The sequence below is a fragment of the Electrona antarctica genome (genome assembly GCF_951216825.1).
Source record: "Electrona antarctica genome assembly, chromosome: 4".
Lineage (NCBI taxonomy): Eukaryota > Metazoa > Chordata > Actinopteri > Myctophiformes > Myctophidae > Electrona > Electrona antarctica.
In genome coordinates this window covers 48,673,411-48,686,494 of record NC_136809.1, presented here as the reverse complement: position 1 = coordinate 48,686,494, position 13,084 = coordinate 48,673,411, and the positions used below count along the sequence as shown (strand labels likewise).

Genomic DNA, 13,084 nt, shown 5'->3' with positions numbered 1-13,084 from the left:
AAAACTGTCATCTGGAAAAAAATGACCTACAGCACTGTATTGTTGAACTGCCATTATCTCTAGTCCTCTGTATGTTCTCAAGTGATTTTGTGATCCTGAATGAGTATGGGTGAAGGTGTGTGTGTGTGTGTGTGTGTGTGTGTGTGTGTGTGTGTGTGTGTGTGTGTGTGTGTGTGTGTGTGTGTGTGTGTGTGTGTGTGTGTGTGTGTGTGTGTGTGTGTGTGTGTGTGTGTGTGTGTGTGTGTGTGTGTGTGTGTGTGTGTGTGTGTGTGTGTGTGTGTGTGTGTGTGTGCGCGCGCGCGCATGTGTGCACTGTGCACGACACGTGCAGCCCTACATTCCGGCCATTTGAAAATAGCCAATCTACAAGCTCACAATGCACATTTGAAAACTTGAAACGGGACACTCTGCACAATGCATACTTTTACTTTTGGTACTTTAAGTACATTTTTGATACCAATTCATTTGTACTTTTACTCAAGTACATTTTCAATTCCGGACTTCCACTTGTAACTACTTGTTAAGTATTATTGCATTACAGTATTGATACTTTTTAAAACATTTGAGTACTTTTTTCCACCACTGTTCATTACAGTATAGGAACATAGGATGTATAATCATTAGTCTTTGCTGTGTTCAGCCCAAGCTATGGCCTACTTGGTCGTGCGTCGACCGCATCTCGCTGCGATGAGTTACTTTCTCGGCAAGCACCACCATGCAGTGTCGAAATGAACCTTTACACTCCTGTCGTTTTTGTTTTGTCCTGCAGAGCTGCGGGGCTTATTGGCGCGGGATCAGCTGGTGCAAGTTGGAGCACGCCGTCTGCTACTGACAGGCTCTGGGAACCCCGTCAGTGCTACATAAACCATGTGAATCTCCCACGCACACACGTGCACACAGCCACACACACACACACACACACACACACACACACACACACACACACACACACACACACACACACACACGCACGAGTACTCTGCAAAATCATGTTCTGCAAAAAATGATGATTGTGAGATTGCTGTCCTGGATCAAATGTCTTTCATTGCACATTAAATAGTTTGGGAAATGTGTGAATTTTATGAGCGCCTGAAATGTAATGGCTGGCTGCAAAAACAACATAATACTTGCTCATCGTTCATAATTGCGAAATACTGTCGCAGATTTTATTTTGTGACGCCCTGGTTTCCCATTCCTGTTAACACTCATACTGTCTGTGTTTCCCAAAGGATGATGATCAAAACGTCTCTTTCGAAACAATAGGCTGAGTCCAGTTAATCATATATTGTTGTGACGTACGGTAATATTATGTAATTACTGTTGGGGGTAGAAATGAAGGGAAATGTGCCACTGCATGGTCCTCTGGGCCAGAGACTTGTCAAGATCACTGGCCCTACCATTGTAACTACTGGCCCAGGAACATTACTTTTGAATCGGCTCACAGAACTAACCAGACAATTTCACAAAATCATTACAAAACACCAGACCAGTTCCACAGGACAATAATGTCAATTTCGGTTTTAAGGCTAGGGTTAGGGCTTTTTTTTTAATGGCATTCATTTTACTGGCCCAAGTGGGCAAGTGGAAGGTGTGTTCTTCTGGCTGAAGTACCATGTACTTCCGGTCCAGCAGGCCTTTTATTATTATTCAAGTATTTTTATTGAAGTTTGAGACAGGACAAACATTAAAACAGATACATAACAATTACAAAACAGATACAGGACAAAACAACAACACCAGTAGTAAAATAAAAAAGTCTGAAATACAATGTAAAAAACCACAAATTGTACATTAATGAAATCAACTAACTGAAATAAAATACAAAAAAATACAAAAAGATAAATAAAAATGAAGGGGGGGGGGGGGGGGGGGGAGATGGCCAATGACTACGTAGAAAATACTACCGCAAAGTAGGTTAGAAATGGTTGCCAAACTCTGATATATTTCTGAGTGGAGCCCCTGATTGTATATTTAAGTTCTTCGAGTTTGAGATGTGACATAACATCCTCCACCCAAGCAGGCCATTTATAATGTATCCCTGACTGTGTCAGTACAGTAGACATCTGCTGCCATGGACTTGAAAACAGATTGGATACTTGCAAATGGATTACTTATCGTCTTCACACGTCAGTCTTAATAGGAAACGTGAGTAAATGTGTCACATTAAACAGCCCTAAGGCGGGGGTGGAGAAAACTTGCTTGCAGGCCAGATCTACCCTGCGGGGCCGCACGCTACACACACTTTAAATCATCTGTGTTCCTTTATCCATCTGTAACTCTTGAGAGGACCCATAATGAACATTCAGAGATTTGTACAGTGTGTTTAACAGCCATGTCGAAGGCTATGCAGATCACCCTCTACTGTCCTGGCTGCAGCATCAGAACAAGCAGAGGATGTTGTCGTGTCTTTCTACTCGTGTAGAGAGTTGTAAAGAACTCTTTTTATGTGAAGCTCGGGGGCATAGATGTACTGTGGGTGTGTACATGTGTGTATGTGTAGCACTATAGAAAGAAGGAGGGGAATTGGAATAAAGATGGAAGAGAGGGGGAGAGACAGAGAGAGTGAGGAAGGGGGGGGGGGGGGTAGGGGGGTAGGGGTCTAAGACCAACCCCCTATCTGCAGCATGTTTCAACTAAGGTCCTGCCTCAGCCTCTGCCTTGTCAGTTGGTTTCTGAGTCAAGGAGTGTGTGTGTGTGTGTCTGTCTGCGGATTCTCCTCACTGATGTCTAGGTGGATGAAAACAATAATATGCTCTTTTCAAGGTACGTCCATTAATTGTGATGATAATTAGTCCAATTTGTCTTGAATTGTAATTTGTAGCAGCTGTGTATGGTTATTGTCTTTTCATTGTGTTGTTGTTGTGTGTATTGTGACTGGTGAACCATTAGTAAGGCAATGGTTTGAATCTTTTACAGTTGCGTGACATTCGAACTTGAGAGTTTTGAATCACCTCATTTAAATACATCATTATAAATTATCACAAACCCATTGCAATTTGTCTTTTTAAAGCTAAATACAACTTTTGGTTCAGTGATGAAATCATGAAATATTGCACTTTAGAATACTATGACACTCAATCACACATCTCCCTAAATAACCTGTGAGCATTTTATTCATTAAGTAGTGATGGTGGAACTGCACCTTTGTCTGAGTACTTGGCACTCAGTTTGTATTCGCCTACTTGGACAACTTAATTTCCTAAATGTTTGGCAGCCGATTGAATGAGTTAAAGTTTCCAGACTATTTGTTAAATGCTAGCATATGACTTAAGGAAGCCAGCAAAATTCCTCCGCACGACAAGACTCTGAGGAGGAATGTGACCCTAATCACGTGCAATAGCTTTAACAAAACAATTGGATCTTAATCAATATAACCGCTTGTTATTTTTAAATGTCACTCATCCTGTCGAGAGAGTTTATAGATTGCATGAAAATAGATTGCAATGTTTGCAATGCTTGCAATGGGGCACATATGCAGACTGTGAGAGCAGAATGCTCATGCAGGAATAGTGCCTGCATGTGTGCCAAATTACACACACATGGTTGTCTAACAACCGTGCCTTATCATGACTGACAAATGTTTGCTTTGCAAACTGCTTTTTTTATGTATCCTTTTAAATCTGGTCAGTATTTGCTGTCTCTTTGATATTCTTACACTTAATATCACTCAGTGCTGCTGACATTTAATTTTAAACTTGATGCAGATTAATTGCACTTGCAACTGCAACTCATTCAATGTGACCATTAATTTCCTAAAAGGTAATTAAGTTACACAAACGACTCATTCACGCTGCATGAATCTATTAGCTTTGTGTGGCAATATGCCTCACCTTTAAAATGGCTCTGACGTGACATTTGATGACACTCAACATCAGTGGTCATGCATCCCTTCTATCCTTAAACTTAATGCTCTCTCTTCTTTATTTTCTCCAGGGTCTGAGTGCTCTGACCCGTTCAAACAGAGCTCAAGGGCACCCTCTTCTGGCAAGGAAGACATTTTAGTTTTTTCCTCTATCACAAGCTTCAACTAATCTCCCCATGTGTCGGAGCTAAGCCTGTTTTTTTACATACTTGAAGAGCCAAAACAATGTCACGTTCAATGACTTTATAGCTCCAGACTGCAAAGCACAAAGACAACAAAAAGCCACACCAAGCATGGAGGCCTCTCGTGCTGCCCACGTAGGGGCTCCCCCCACCACCACCATCCCTGCCCTCTCCCCAACACCCTCGTCTCCGGGGTACTTGCAGTTCTTCTGGGAGTACCAGGACAACGCTATCATCGTGGAACATTACAACCACACGGGCAAGATGCAGGGGGACCGCTACCGCGAGGGGCTCAAGCCGGAGGGAATTGTCTTCTTGGTCGTGTGTGTCCTCATAGTCCTGGAGAACGCTGTGGTCCTCCTGGCCATTTGGAGGAACAAGAAGTTCCACGTGCCCATGTATTACCTACTGGGAAACCTGACCCTGTCGGACCTGCTGGCGGGGATCACGTACATGGCCAACATCATCATGTCTGGACCTAAAACACTGAAACTGACACCGCTGCTCTGGTTTCTCAGAGAGGGAGGGGTGTTCATCACGCTGGCCGCTTCAGTCATCAGTCTGCTGGCCATCGCCATTGAGCGGCACGTCACCATGGTAACCATGAGGCCATACCACGGGGCGAAACGGGGCCGGATGTTGGCTCTGATTGGCGCAAGCTGGGCCCTGGCAGGGTTTCTGGGGGTCCTGCCCATCCTGGGGTGGAACTGCATTCACAGGCTGGACCAGTGCTCAATAGTGCTCCCACTTTATGCCAAGAGCTACATCCTCTTCTGCGTATCGGTTTTCAGCGCTGTGCTGCTGGCTATCGTGGTCCTCTATGTCAGAGTTTTCGGCATTGTGCGTGCCAACACGCAGCGCCAGAGGCTGGGCCTGTCGGGCAGCCTGCGCAAGGGCCTGGCCAGGAAGTCCGAGAAGTACATAGCCCTCCTCAAGACTGTCACCATTGTCCTGGGTGTCTTCATTGCTTGCTGGCTCCCTCTCTTCCTACTCCTCCTCCTGGATTTCTTCTGTCCTACTCGCAGTTGCCGCCTGCTCTACAAAGCTGATTACTTCTTGGGAGTAGCAATGGTCAACTCTCTGCTCAACCCCATCATCTACACTCTGACCAGTAAGGACATGAGGAGGGCCATTCTGCGCCTATTATGCCGACCGTGTCTGATGACCAAAGATGGCCAGGTGAAGAGAATGGGGGTGCCGTTCCTCGAGTGCAGTTTCAGTAAGACAGAGGTAGCCTCCCAGAAGTTAGAAGGAGGGGTGGAGACCACCATCTCCTCCGGGAACAACATCACAACGCCCTCCCCGATCAAGGCCCTCTACCCCAAATTCTTCAAGTCCTGAGCTCTCTATTCAAGGCAGAGAGGATAATCTGACGGGAGGACAAACCATGCTGACAATGCGTATCTGTACCAAGAAACCACTTGTGGTGCATTCTCTGATTTGGAGAATAGCCATCAGAAAAGCAGAAGGCCTATGATTTATAGCACCACCTGGTTATAGCCGGAGGTGTTAGGATCGTCAAGTTTAGACTAATGACTCGCCCCAGCAAGTCGGTGTTAATGATACCACATCAAAGGACTAAATCGTCATGGGAATGGTAATTGCCAAATATCAGGCCAAGTGGAGAGGACTCAAATGTGAACTAAGCAACATTTTTATATTTGTAGCTGTACAGAAGAATTATCCTACAACGGATTTGCACTGAAGTAATGTCATGATTGGCAAGGTAGCTTTGGACTGAACTTTACTGTGGTAGTGTGTTTAGTGTCATGTGACACAGAGGTTGATGGGTTTTTTTCCCCTGTTGATATTATATCTTTTCTTTTGCACCGTCGCAGCAACATATGGCCCAGACTCAGAAAGCCCAATTTGCATCTAATTGATGGAATGGCACTCTGACACTACACTCTGTGTTCTATAAACCCAAAGACTTTCAAGACTGAACATTCCAATCCAACCTAAGTCCGTTTTGGATGTTATGGCGAATTACCACGCCTCCTTTTGACACGGTTTACTCTGTTTCTTTAATAAAGTGCCAAGGACAAATGGACATAAAACTTAGACTATTGCATTTGTTGACATCGGGATTTCGCTGGCTCGAAGGCCCAATGTGTTATAAGTGTCATACCACTTACAATAATTTGTGTCTTGTACTTGTACACACATGCAAGGGATATCAAGAATGAAAGTTTGGAAGAGAGAGGCAGTCTATCTTTCTTAAAACAAACATGGGGTTTTACAGTATGCTTGACCTAGAAAACTGTGGCATGGATATGGATATGCGAGGGAGAGTTTTGAAATGACATGTGGTTTATCAAAATCACGTTAATCAAAAGAATGTGGAAAGGCAGTTTGCGGTTTGTGTCAGAATCTGTCCCCATAATAAATGTCACATGTTTTAAGTACAAATCAAATGTGAAATATTTTCAAACCTATATTTTGGTTGCAGTGCATTTCTGTCACTTCTTTGAGAAATTAAATTATAGCTGATTAATCATCATCCAGGAGCGTGGAATACAAGGACAAGAATATGCCTGCTCTCAATAAAGCTGCACCTTCAGGGCAAATTCATCAGCATACACTGCTATCATGAGTTCAAACAAGTCCCCTTATTAATTATATTTCACCAAGAAGTGAGAAATAATAACAGTGTAAAGCACTGAATGTATTGCTTTCAAACCAGTGAAATAAATTTGACGTCACTCTGTTAAAAAGTGGTCTTTGTACCAAACGTGATGAGTGAGTTTTTTTTCTAATACTTTGTACTTTTAAATGTATTAAAATGTTAATATTGTAAAATTTCATGACAACTGTATTGTAAATTATATGCATTTTATAATAAAACTTTCACATCTGACTTCATCAACGTAATGATGTGCTTTCTTGTAAGCTCTATTTATCATGTTATCGAAATGACAAATAGCACATCTACAAGCGCATTGCAATGTGACAGGTCATAAGCTTGTAGATTGGCTATTTTCTCTATTTTTCATGTGCTGTCAAGCAGAAACCTCTTTATCTCATACTTTTGTTATTTCAGTAAACAAATACCCTATTTCGTCAGTCTAATAGTGTCACACAAAAGTAGCAAAAATAGCAAGCTCATACAAATGAAACGAATGAAAAGTATTATTAACAAGAGCGTTACTGTGATCCAGTGGAACAAAGGCTATATTTTTCCATTTCTTCCTCCTGAATTGTTATAGTTTTGGACATCCTAGGATTCCACCCGACAGCGACGACATAGGTAGCCTACTATAGGGCTTCTTAAGTGGTTAACTGTGTTTCAGTTTGTGTAGAAAGAGGTAACTAAGTGTGTTAAACAGTTGTTGGAGGAATGCCACAGGAAGCCAACCCTCCTACTTCACATCTGTTAATAGCATTGGCCTAGATACTGGGGTTTTTCTATACACATTTTGCATTTCATTGCTGCTTCTGAATCACACAATGAGTCTTTTCTTCAAAGACGGAGCCTTTGACCTGTCTTCATATTTTGTCAACCTGCACGTGAGATTAGCCATCTCAACACTTTGACCTGCTGAAACTCCACACAGCTGGATTTAATGCTGTCCTTTGCTGGTATTTGTATATTTTCTGTGGACATGTTGAAAAGGAGCTGCTGTAAGCCACCGGGCTGTTTTTCAGGCACGCGGGTTTCCAAGTCAAGATATTAGTTTAATGTGGAAACAGGTTCTTGGAAAATAATCCTTTGTTATTTCAAACTTTTACTATTTACATACCATGCTAATCCAAATATAAAGATGGCATATGAATTGATCATGACCTTATAAATAAAACAATTAGGATGTCCAAACTAAATACACAAAGTATCCTAGCTACTAGACACACAATGGACCCAATAGTATAGCTTTGCAAATGTCTCACCGAGAATGGTTGCACACCAGAGAGAAACGTGTTCTTCATCATGCAAGAATTGACAATTGCTTCCACAACTGTCGAATGTCAAAGGATATATAGGATCAGATTGCTTCGGCTTAAAGCCATAGCTGCATTTAAACAAACAAAGCATAATGTAAGACTATGTGTTGATAGCATTCACAGGTGAGTGTCTACATGCACAACGCTGTACCCAACATACACTGTCTCTTTTCGGACAGGTCAAAGGGTCAGGGAATCCTTCCTGTCTCCTCCTATAGGCTTCCTTCCTGAGACTAAATCATCCAGCGAAACATGAAGGGATGAAAAGTCCTGCTTGTGAGCTGTCAAACGGACCAGCAGCACCCATGCCTGCTCTCAGTCTGCACCCATGATGCCCTTTGCAGACATCCCACCTTGTCTTGCTTTGTGCTGCTGCTGCTGCTGCTGCTTGCTAGATTAGATAGATTAGATTAGACTTTATTGTCCCAGAGGGAGATTTGTTTTCTCAGCCCGTTCAACACAGAAACAAACAAACGTATGTTTGTGTTGATCGGGCTCAGAAAACAAATCTCTCTCCACTACAGGACTGTAGTGTACAAAACACAGCAACATACACGGAATCTCCATAAATACATTCATACATCCTATAGCAGCACACATCAGCATTGTCAGTGAGGCAGTTTATTTAATTCTGCAATGGCAGAATGGACAAAATTCCTGCTAAAACAAGTTTTTTTCCCCCACCCATTTTAAAGTCCCATATTTCCGTCCAGAGATGGCAGTAATGGTAAGTGATGGGTATCATTTGCTATTGAGAGTGCAAGGGGGTGTGAAGTTCATGTTTAAGCGCTTTAAGCGCTTATATTGGGTGTGTGAACTAAGACCAGTGGAGTTTACAGACAAAGTTAAATACAGGCTACTAATTAAATCCTACATTATTTATGCAGGGTGAGGACTACAATACACAGTGACCACAGACCGAATTAATTCCCCCCCCCCCCCCCCCCCCCCCCCCCCTACTCCTCAACACTACAGCAACATATTGATTAGTATTGATAGGGTGAGGTGGGGACGGGCAGAGTGGAGCTTGTCTAGGAATGCCCGCTCGGTGTCCCTAACTGACTGTGCTGTTAAAGCTAACTTCATTCTTCCGGTAATCAAACAAAAACAGGAGGCAGGCAGCTTAATCTCTCTGCTCAGGTGAGCAATTCAATGTGAAGGGAAATAAATGACTTCCCAAAGATGTCACATGACATTAAGGCTTCGTACCTCACAAGTGAGCCATGACATCAATTTCAGTCAGCCATAAGAACTGACATTTTTTTGTTGTCTTTGGGAATTTGTCTAATCAATTATCAAGCCCCTTGGCTATGCCTATGCTGTTATATTATGAAGAAGACGTGACTCATTTGTCATCTCACAATTGCCTTATAGTGTCACCTTGTGGTTTAAAACTGTATGTGCATGAATGAATGAGTTTTATTTTCCCATGATCGAGGAGGGACCACTTTTTCACACGCACGCACGCACGCACACACACACACACACACACACACACACACACACACACACACACGCATAATTCCTGTTCTTTGTCTATATAGAAGTGTCTATTTGTACGTCTCTAAATGTTTTGATGAATTGAACATGGTGGACCCTGTTGTAAACAAGTGTAATGCTTAATTGGGTCGTCCACTCAGCCTTTGTATTGAGTTTGTGCTTGAAATGTACTGTAATTCTGCAAACTGTTAATACATTTTTCAATCAATCAATCAAACACACACACACACACACACACACACACACACACACACACACACACACACACACACACACAGAAGTTCAGAACCTGTCAGCAGCAAGGAGACTCTTGTATAGGCCTACTATAGTATAGGTAGGCATATTCATTTGTAGCCATGTAGCTTTACATGATAGGATTATAGGTAGGAGCAATATAGTCAAATGAACATTCATTTCAAAAACGGTATTGTTATAATGAGCTCTTTGGTACGGTCACCCCTTTTCCATCTCGCCCCACTACCTGTAAATAACAAACATAAATTCATGTTGGTGATTATGTAAAAGGTATTATATTCATTTATAATTGTTAAGTTCACTCTGTATATCCATGGGCATAATAGCATGAAATGAAATGAAATGAAATCTATATTTACCCAGGGTATCTGGGCTAAGCTCAAGAACTTGTTTCCAGCCAGGCCCTGCTCATAGAACACATTTCATCGTAGTGGTTGATGCCTTGTTCAAGGGCATTTCAGCGGTGGTAATTTTAACGTGTCGGACGGCTGGTTCGAACTGGGAACCTTCCGGTATCAAGACCGCGCCGCTATCCGTTCGGCCACCGCTGCCGCATCATGATGCCATTACAAAACATGGGCTACATATGGAAGAAATGTGTTTAATAAAACGAAATTAACTGCCTAAGTTAAGCAGTCACCGTCATGTTATTCTTCCTTGATTGTACAGAGTATAGAGATCGAATAATATACAATCAAATACATCTGTATACAAGATAGGCCTAATTTCTAATTTCAGGGAGGGAGGGAAATACTAAATTAACAGTTAATTTAACAGTTAATTACATTAACACTTCGTGGGGGCGAGTTGGTAAAGGGTGGTATTCGTGCTAGCTACTGTACGCTACACAGACAATATCCTGTATATTTGTTGCCTGCCTTTTTTATTTGATCAGTGTAACTTGTGTTACTGTTACTGAGATTGTGTTCTCTCCTTATATCTGTACATTATTAGAGTAAGGTGTAGCCTGCCTACTGCCTATCTCACGTTTGCATTGTTAGTCTAATCCTTTGGTAAATGTATCTAACTTTTAACAGATTCAATTGATTGATATACTACTATACAGCACACAAGGCACACTTTCCTCGATTCATAAAAGTCCTTCTCAATAAAAGCTTCCACGCCCTCCGCTCACATTCACTGCCGTGGGGCAAATCCCCGCCAGTGTTGCCATGTCCGTTTATTTGTAAGCGACCTTTTACCTTGTTTTTCTGTTGTATTGATTGATGGAGAATTACATGTAATCAAAGAAGGCAACTAAAGAACAAGATTCCTGTACAGGATCTCCTCACTGGTCAACAAAAACACCTTGAAGACCCAGGCCAGGAGCCCTCATACAAGGTTTCCTTGATTGCACCTCAAAGTCCCTTAAAACAAGGCTCCAGACTTCCCATACTTGGCCTCACTCCCAGAACCCACCTCACCCCTGCCCATTTTGATAGGCTGGAATGGCTTAAGCCAAATTCCAATACCCCAAATCTCGTCCACTTGCTCACTCACACTCGGTCACTCCAGCATGGTAGTGTTACGGTGAAATTAGTGACCTGCTGAAATATGTGACAATCGTGTAGATAATCAGTTTATTAGCAGAGTTCAAGTCCTAGCGGTATCGGTATTCAGGCCATGTATAAAGACCTCCATGTAAGTTGTGTGAAGTCCACAAGATGGTCACATATTTCGTCAGGTCACCAATTTCACCGTAACACCGCCATGCTGGAGTGACCGAGTGTGAGTGAGCAAGTGGCCGAGATTCTTGGTATTGGAATTTGGCTTTAGGGTTGACGACAGAGTACAACATCAATGGGTCTGGTCCACAAGATTCGAGACACTAACATACATGTACCTGTCTAAATACTTCCTTAATGTCTACGAAGTCCACAATCACAACACCAGAGGGAGTTCAACAAACCACGTGCAACCCAGATTCGGCTCACATACGGGATTAAATTAATTTCGCACTATGCCACTAAAATGTGGAACGTCCTACCAACAGCCATTAAGAAATGTGAATCCCTAGAGTCCTTCAAAAACGCTTTCAAAGAGCACCTACAGCCTTTTTTTTGATTGATTGAAATATTTATTAACAGTTTGCAGAATTACAGTACATTTCAAGCACAAACTCAATACAAAGACTGTTAACTGTGAGTGGACGACCTCACCCAATTAAGCATTACACTTGTTTACAAGAGGGTCCACCTTGTTCAATTCATCAAAACATTTAGAGACGTACAAATAGACACTTCTATATAGTCAAAGAACAGAACAGGAATTCATCATAAAGGAGGTAAAAAGGGAAAAGAAACATATACAGTGAGGGGAAAAAGGGGTGGGGGGGATTCAGATTTTACGGGGGCCAGTTTCGAATTGCAGCCGTCCGTAGGTGCCCTTTGAGAGCGGTTTTGAAGGAGTCAAGGGATTCACATGTCTTAATGACTGTTGGTAGGGCGTTCCACATTTTGGTGGCATAGGAGCGAAAATAATTTAGTCCCGAATCTGGGTTGTACATGGTTCGTTGCACTCCCTCTGGTGTTGTGGGTGTGGACTTCGTTAACATTAAGGAAGTATCTAGACAGGTACATGGGTATCTTGGTGGTGTATCGAATCTTGTGGACCAGACCCATTGCAAGATGCTGTACTCTGTCGTCGACCCTAAGCCATTCCAGCCTGTCAAAGTGGGCAGGGGTGAGGTGGGTTCGGGGGGTGAGGCCAAGTAGGAGCCTGACCAGTTTGTTTTGGGAAGTCTGGAGCCTAGTTTTAAGGGCCTTTGAGGTGCTGTGGTACCAGGAGGTGCATGCATAGTCAAAGAAACCTTGTACGAGGGCTCCTGTTATGGTCTTCAAGGTGTTTTTGTTGACCAGTGAGGAGATCCTGTAAAGGAATCTTGTTCTTTGGTTGACTTTTTTGATTACGTTGGTGGCCATTTTATCACCGGAAAGATTAGCCTCCAGGATGGAGCCTAGGTAGGTAATTTCATCTTTACGTGTGATAACATTGTCACCCACTCTAACCAAGAAGTAATTTGCCTTGCTGAGATTACTATTAGATCCAAAGAGAATGGATTCAGTTTTTCACAGGTGTAAAGATAGTTTGTTATCAGCGAGCCAGGTGCAGATTCTACCGAGATCAGAGCTGAGGGCCTTTTCAACTTGCAGTTTGTTCCTGTCCGAGATTAGCAGTGCTGAGTCATCTGCGAACAGGAACAAGTTGCAGTCACAAGCTGATGTCATGTCGTTTACATATATTAGGAACAGTAAAGCCCCTAGTATGCTTCCTTGTGGAACACCACAGCTCACTGGGAGGGGGGAACAGTGTTCCATTCACCTCCACAACGGACAACGTCTGCAAT

The 13,084-nt window shown here is 42.7% G+C and overlaps 1 protein-coding gene across 2 annotated transcripts in view; it reads left to right on the top strand.

The window, feature by feature from the left end:
* s1pr5b (sphingosine-1-phosphate receptor 5b) overlaps positions 1 to 6,906 on the top strand; it is a 42,736-nt gene extending 35,830 nt beyond the window's left edge. Inside the window, exons 1-2 of one of the 2 annotated variants that reach the window (XM_079498749.1) lie at positions 2,685 to 2,763; positions 3,934 to 6,906. In XM_079498749.1, the coding sequence (XP_079354875.1) occupies positions 4,156 to 5,385 (1,230 nt within the window). In that variant the 5' untranslated portion in view covers positions 2,685 to 2,763; positions 3,934 to 4,155 and the 3' untranslated portion in view covers positions 5,386 to 6,906. Of the gene's footprint in view, positions 1 to 2,684; positions 2,764 to 3,933 lie in introns of those variants that run through there. The other variant, XM_079498750.1, reaches the window with a different exon arrangement.
* Positions 6,907 to 13,084: the final 6,178 nt, after the last annotated feature.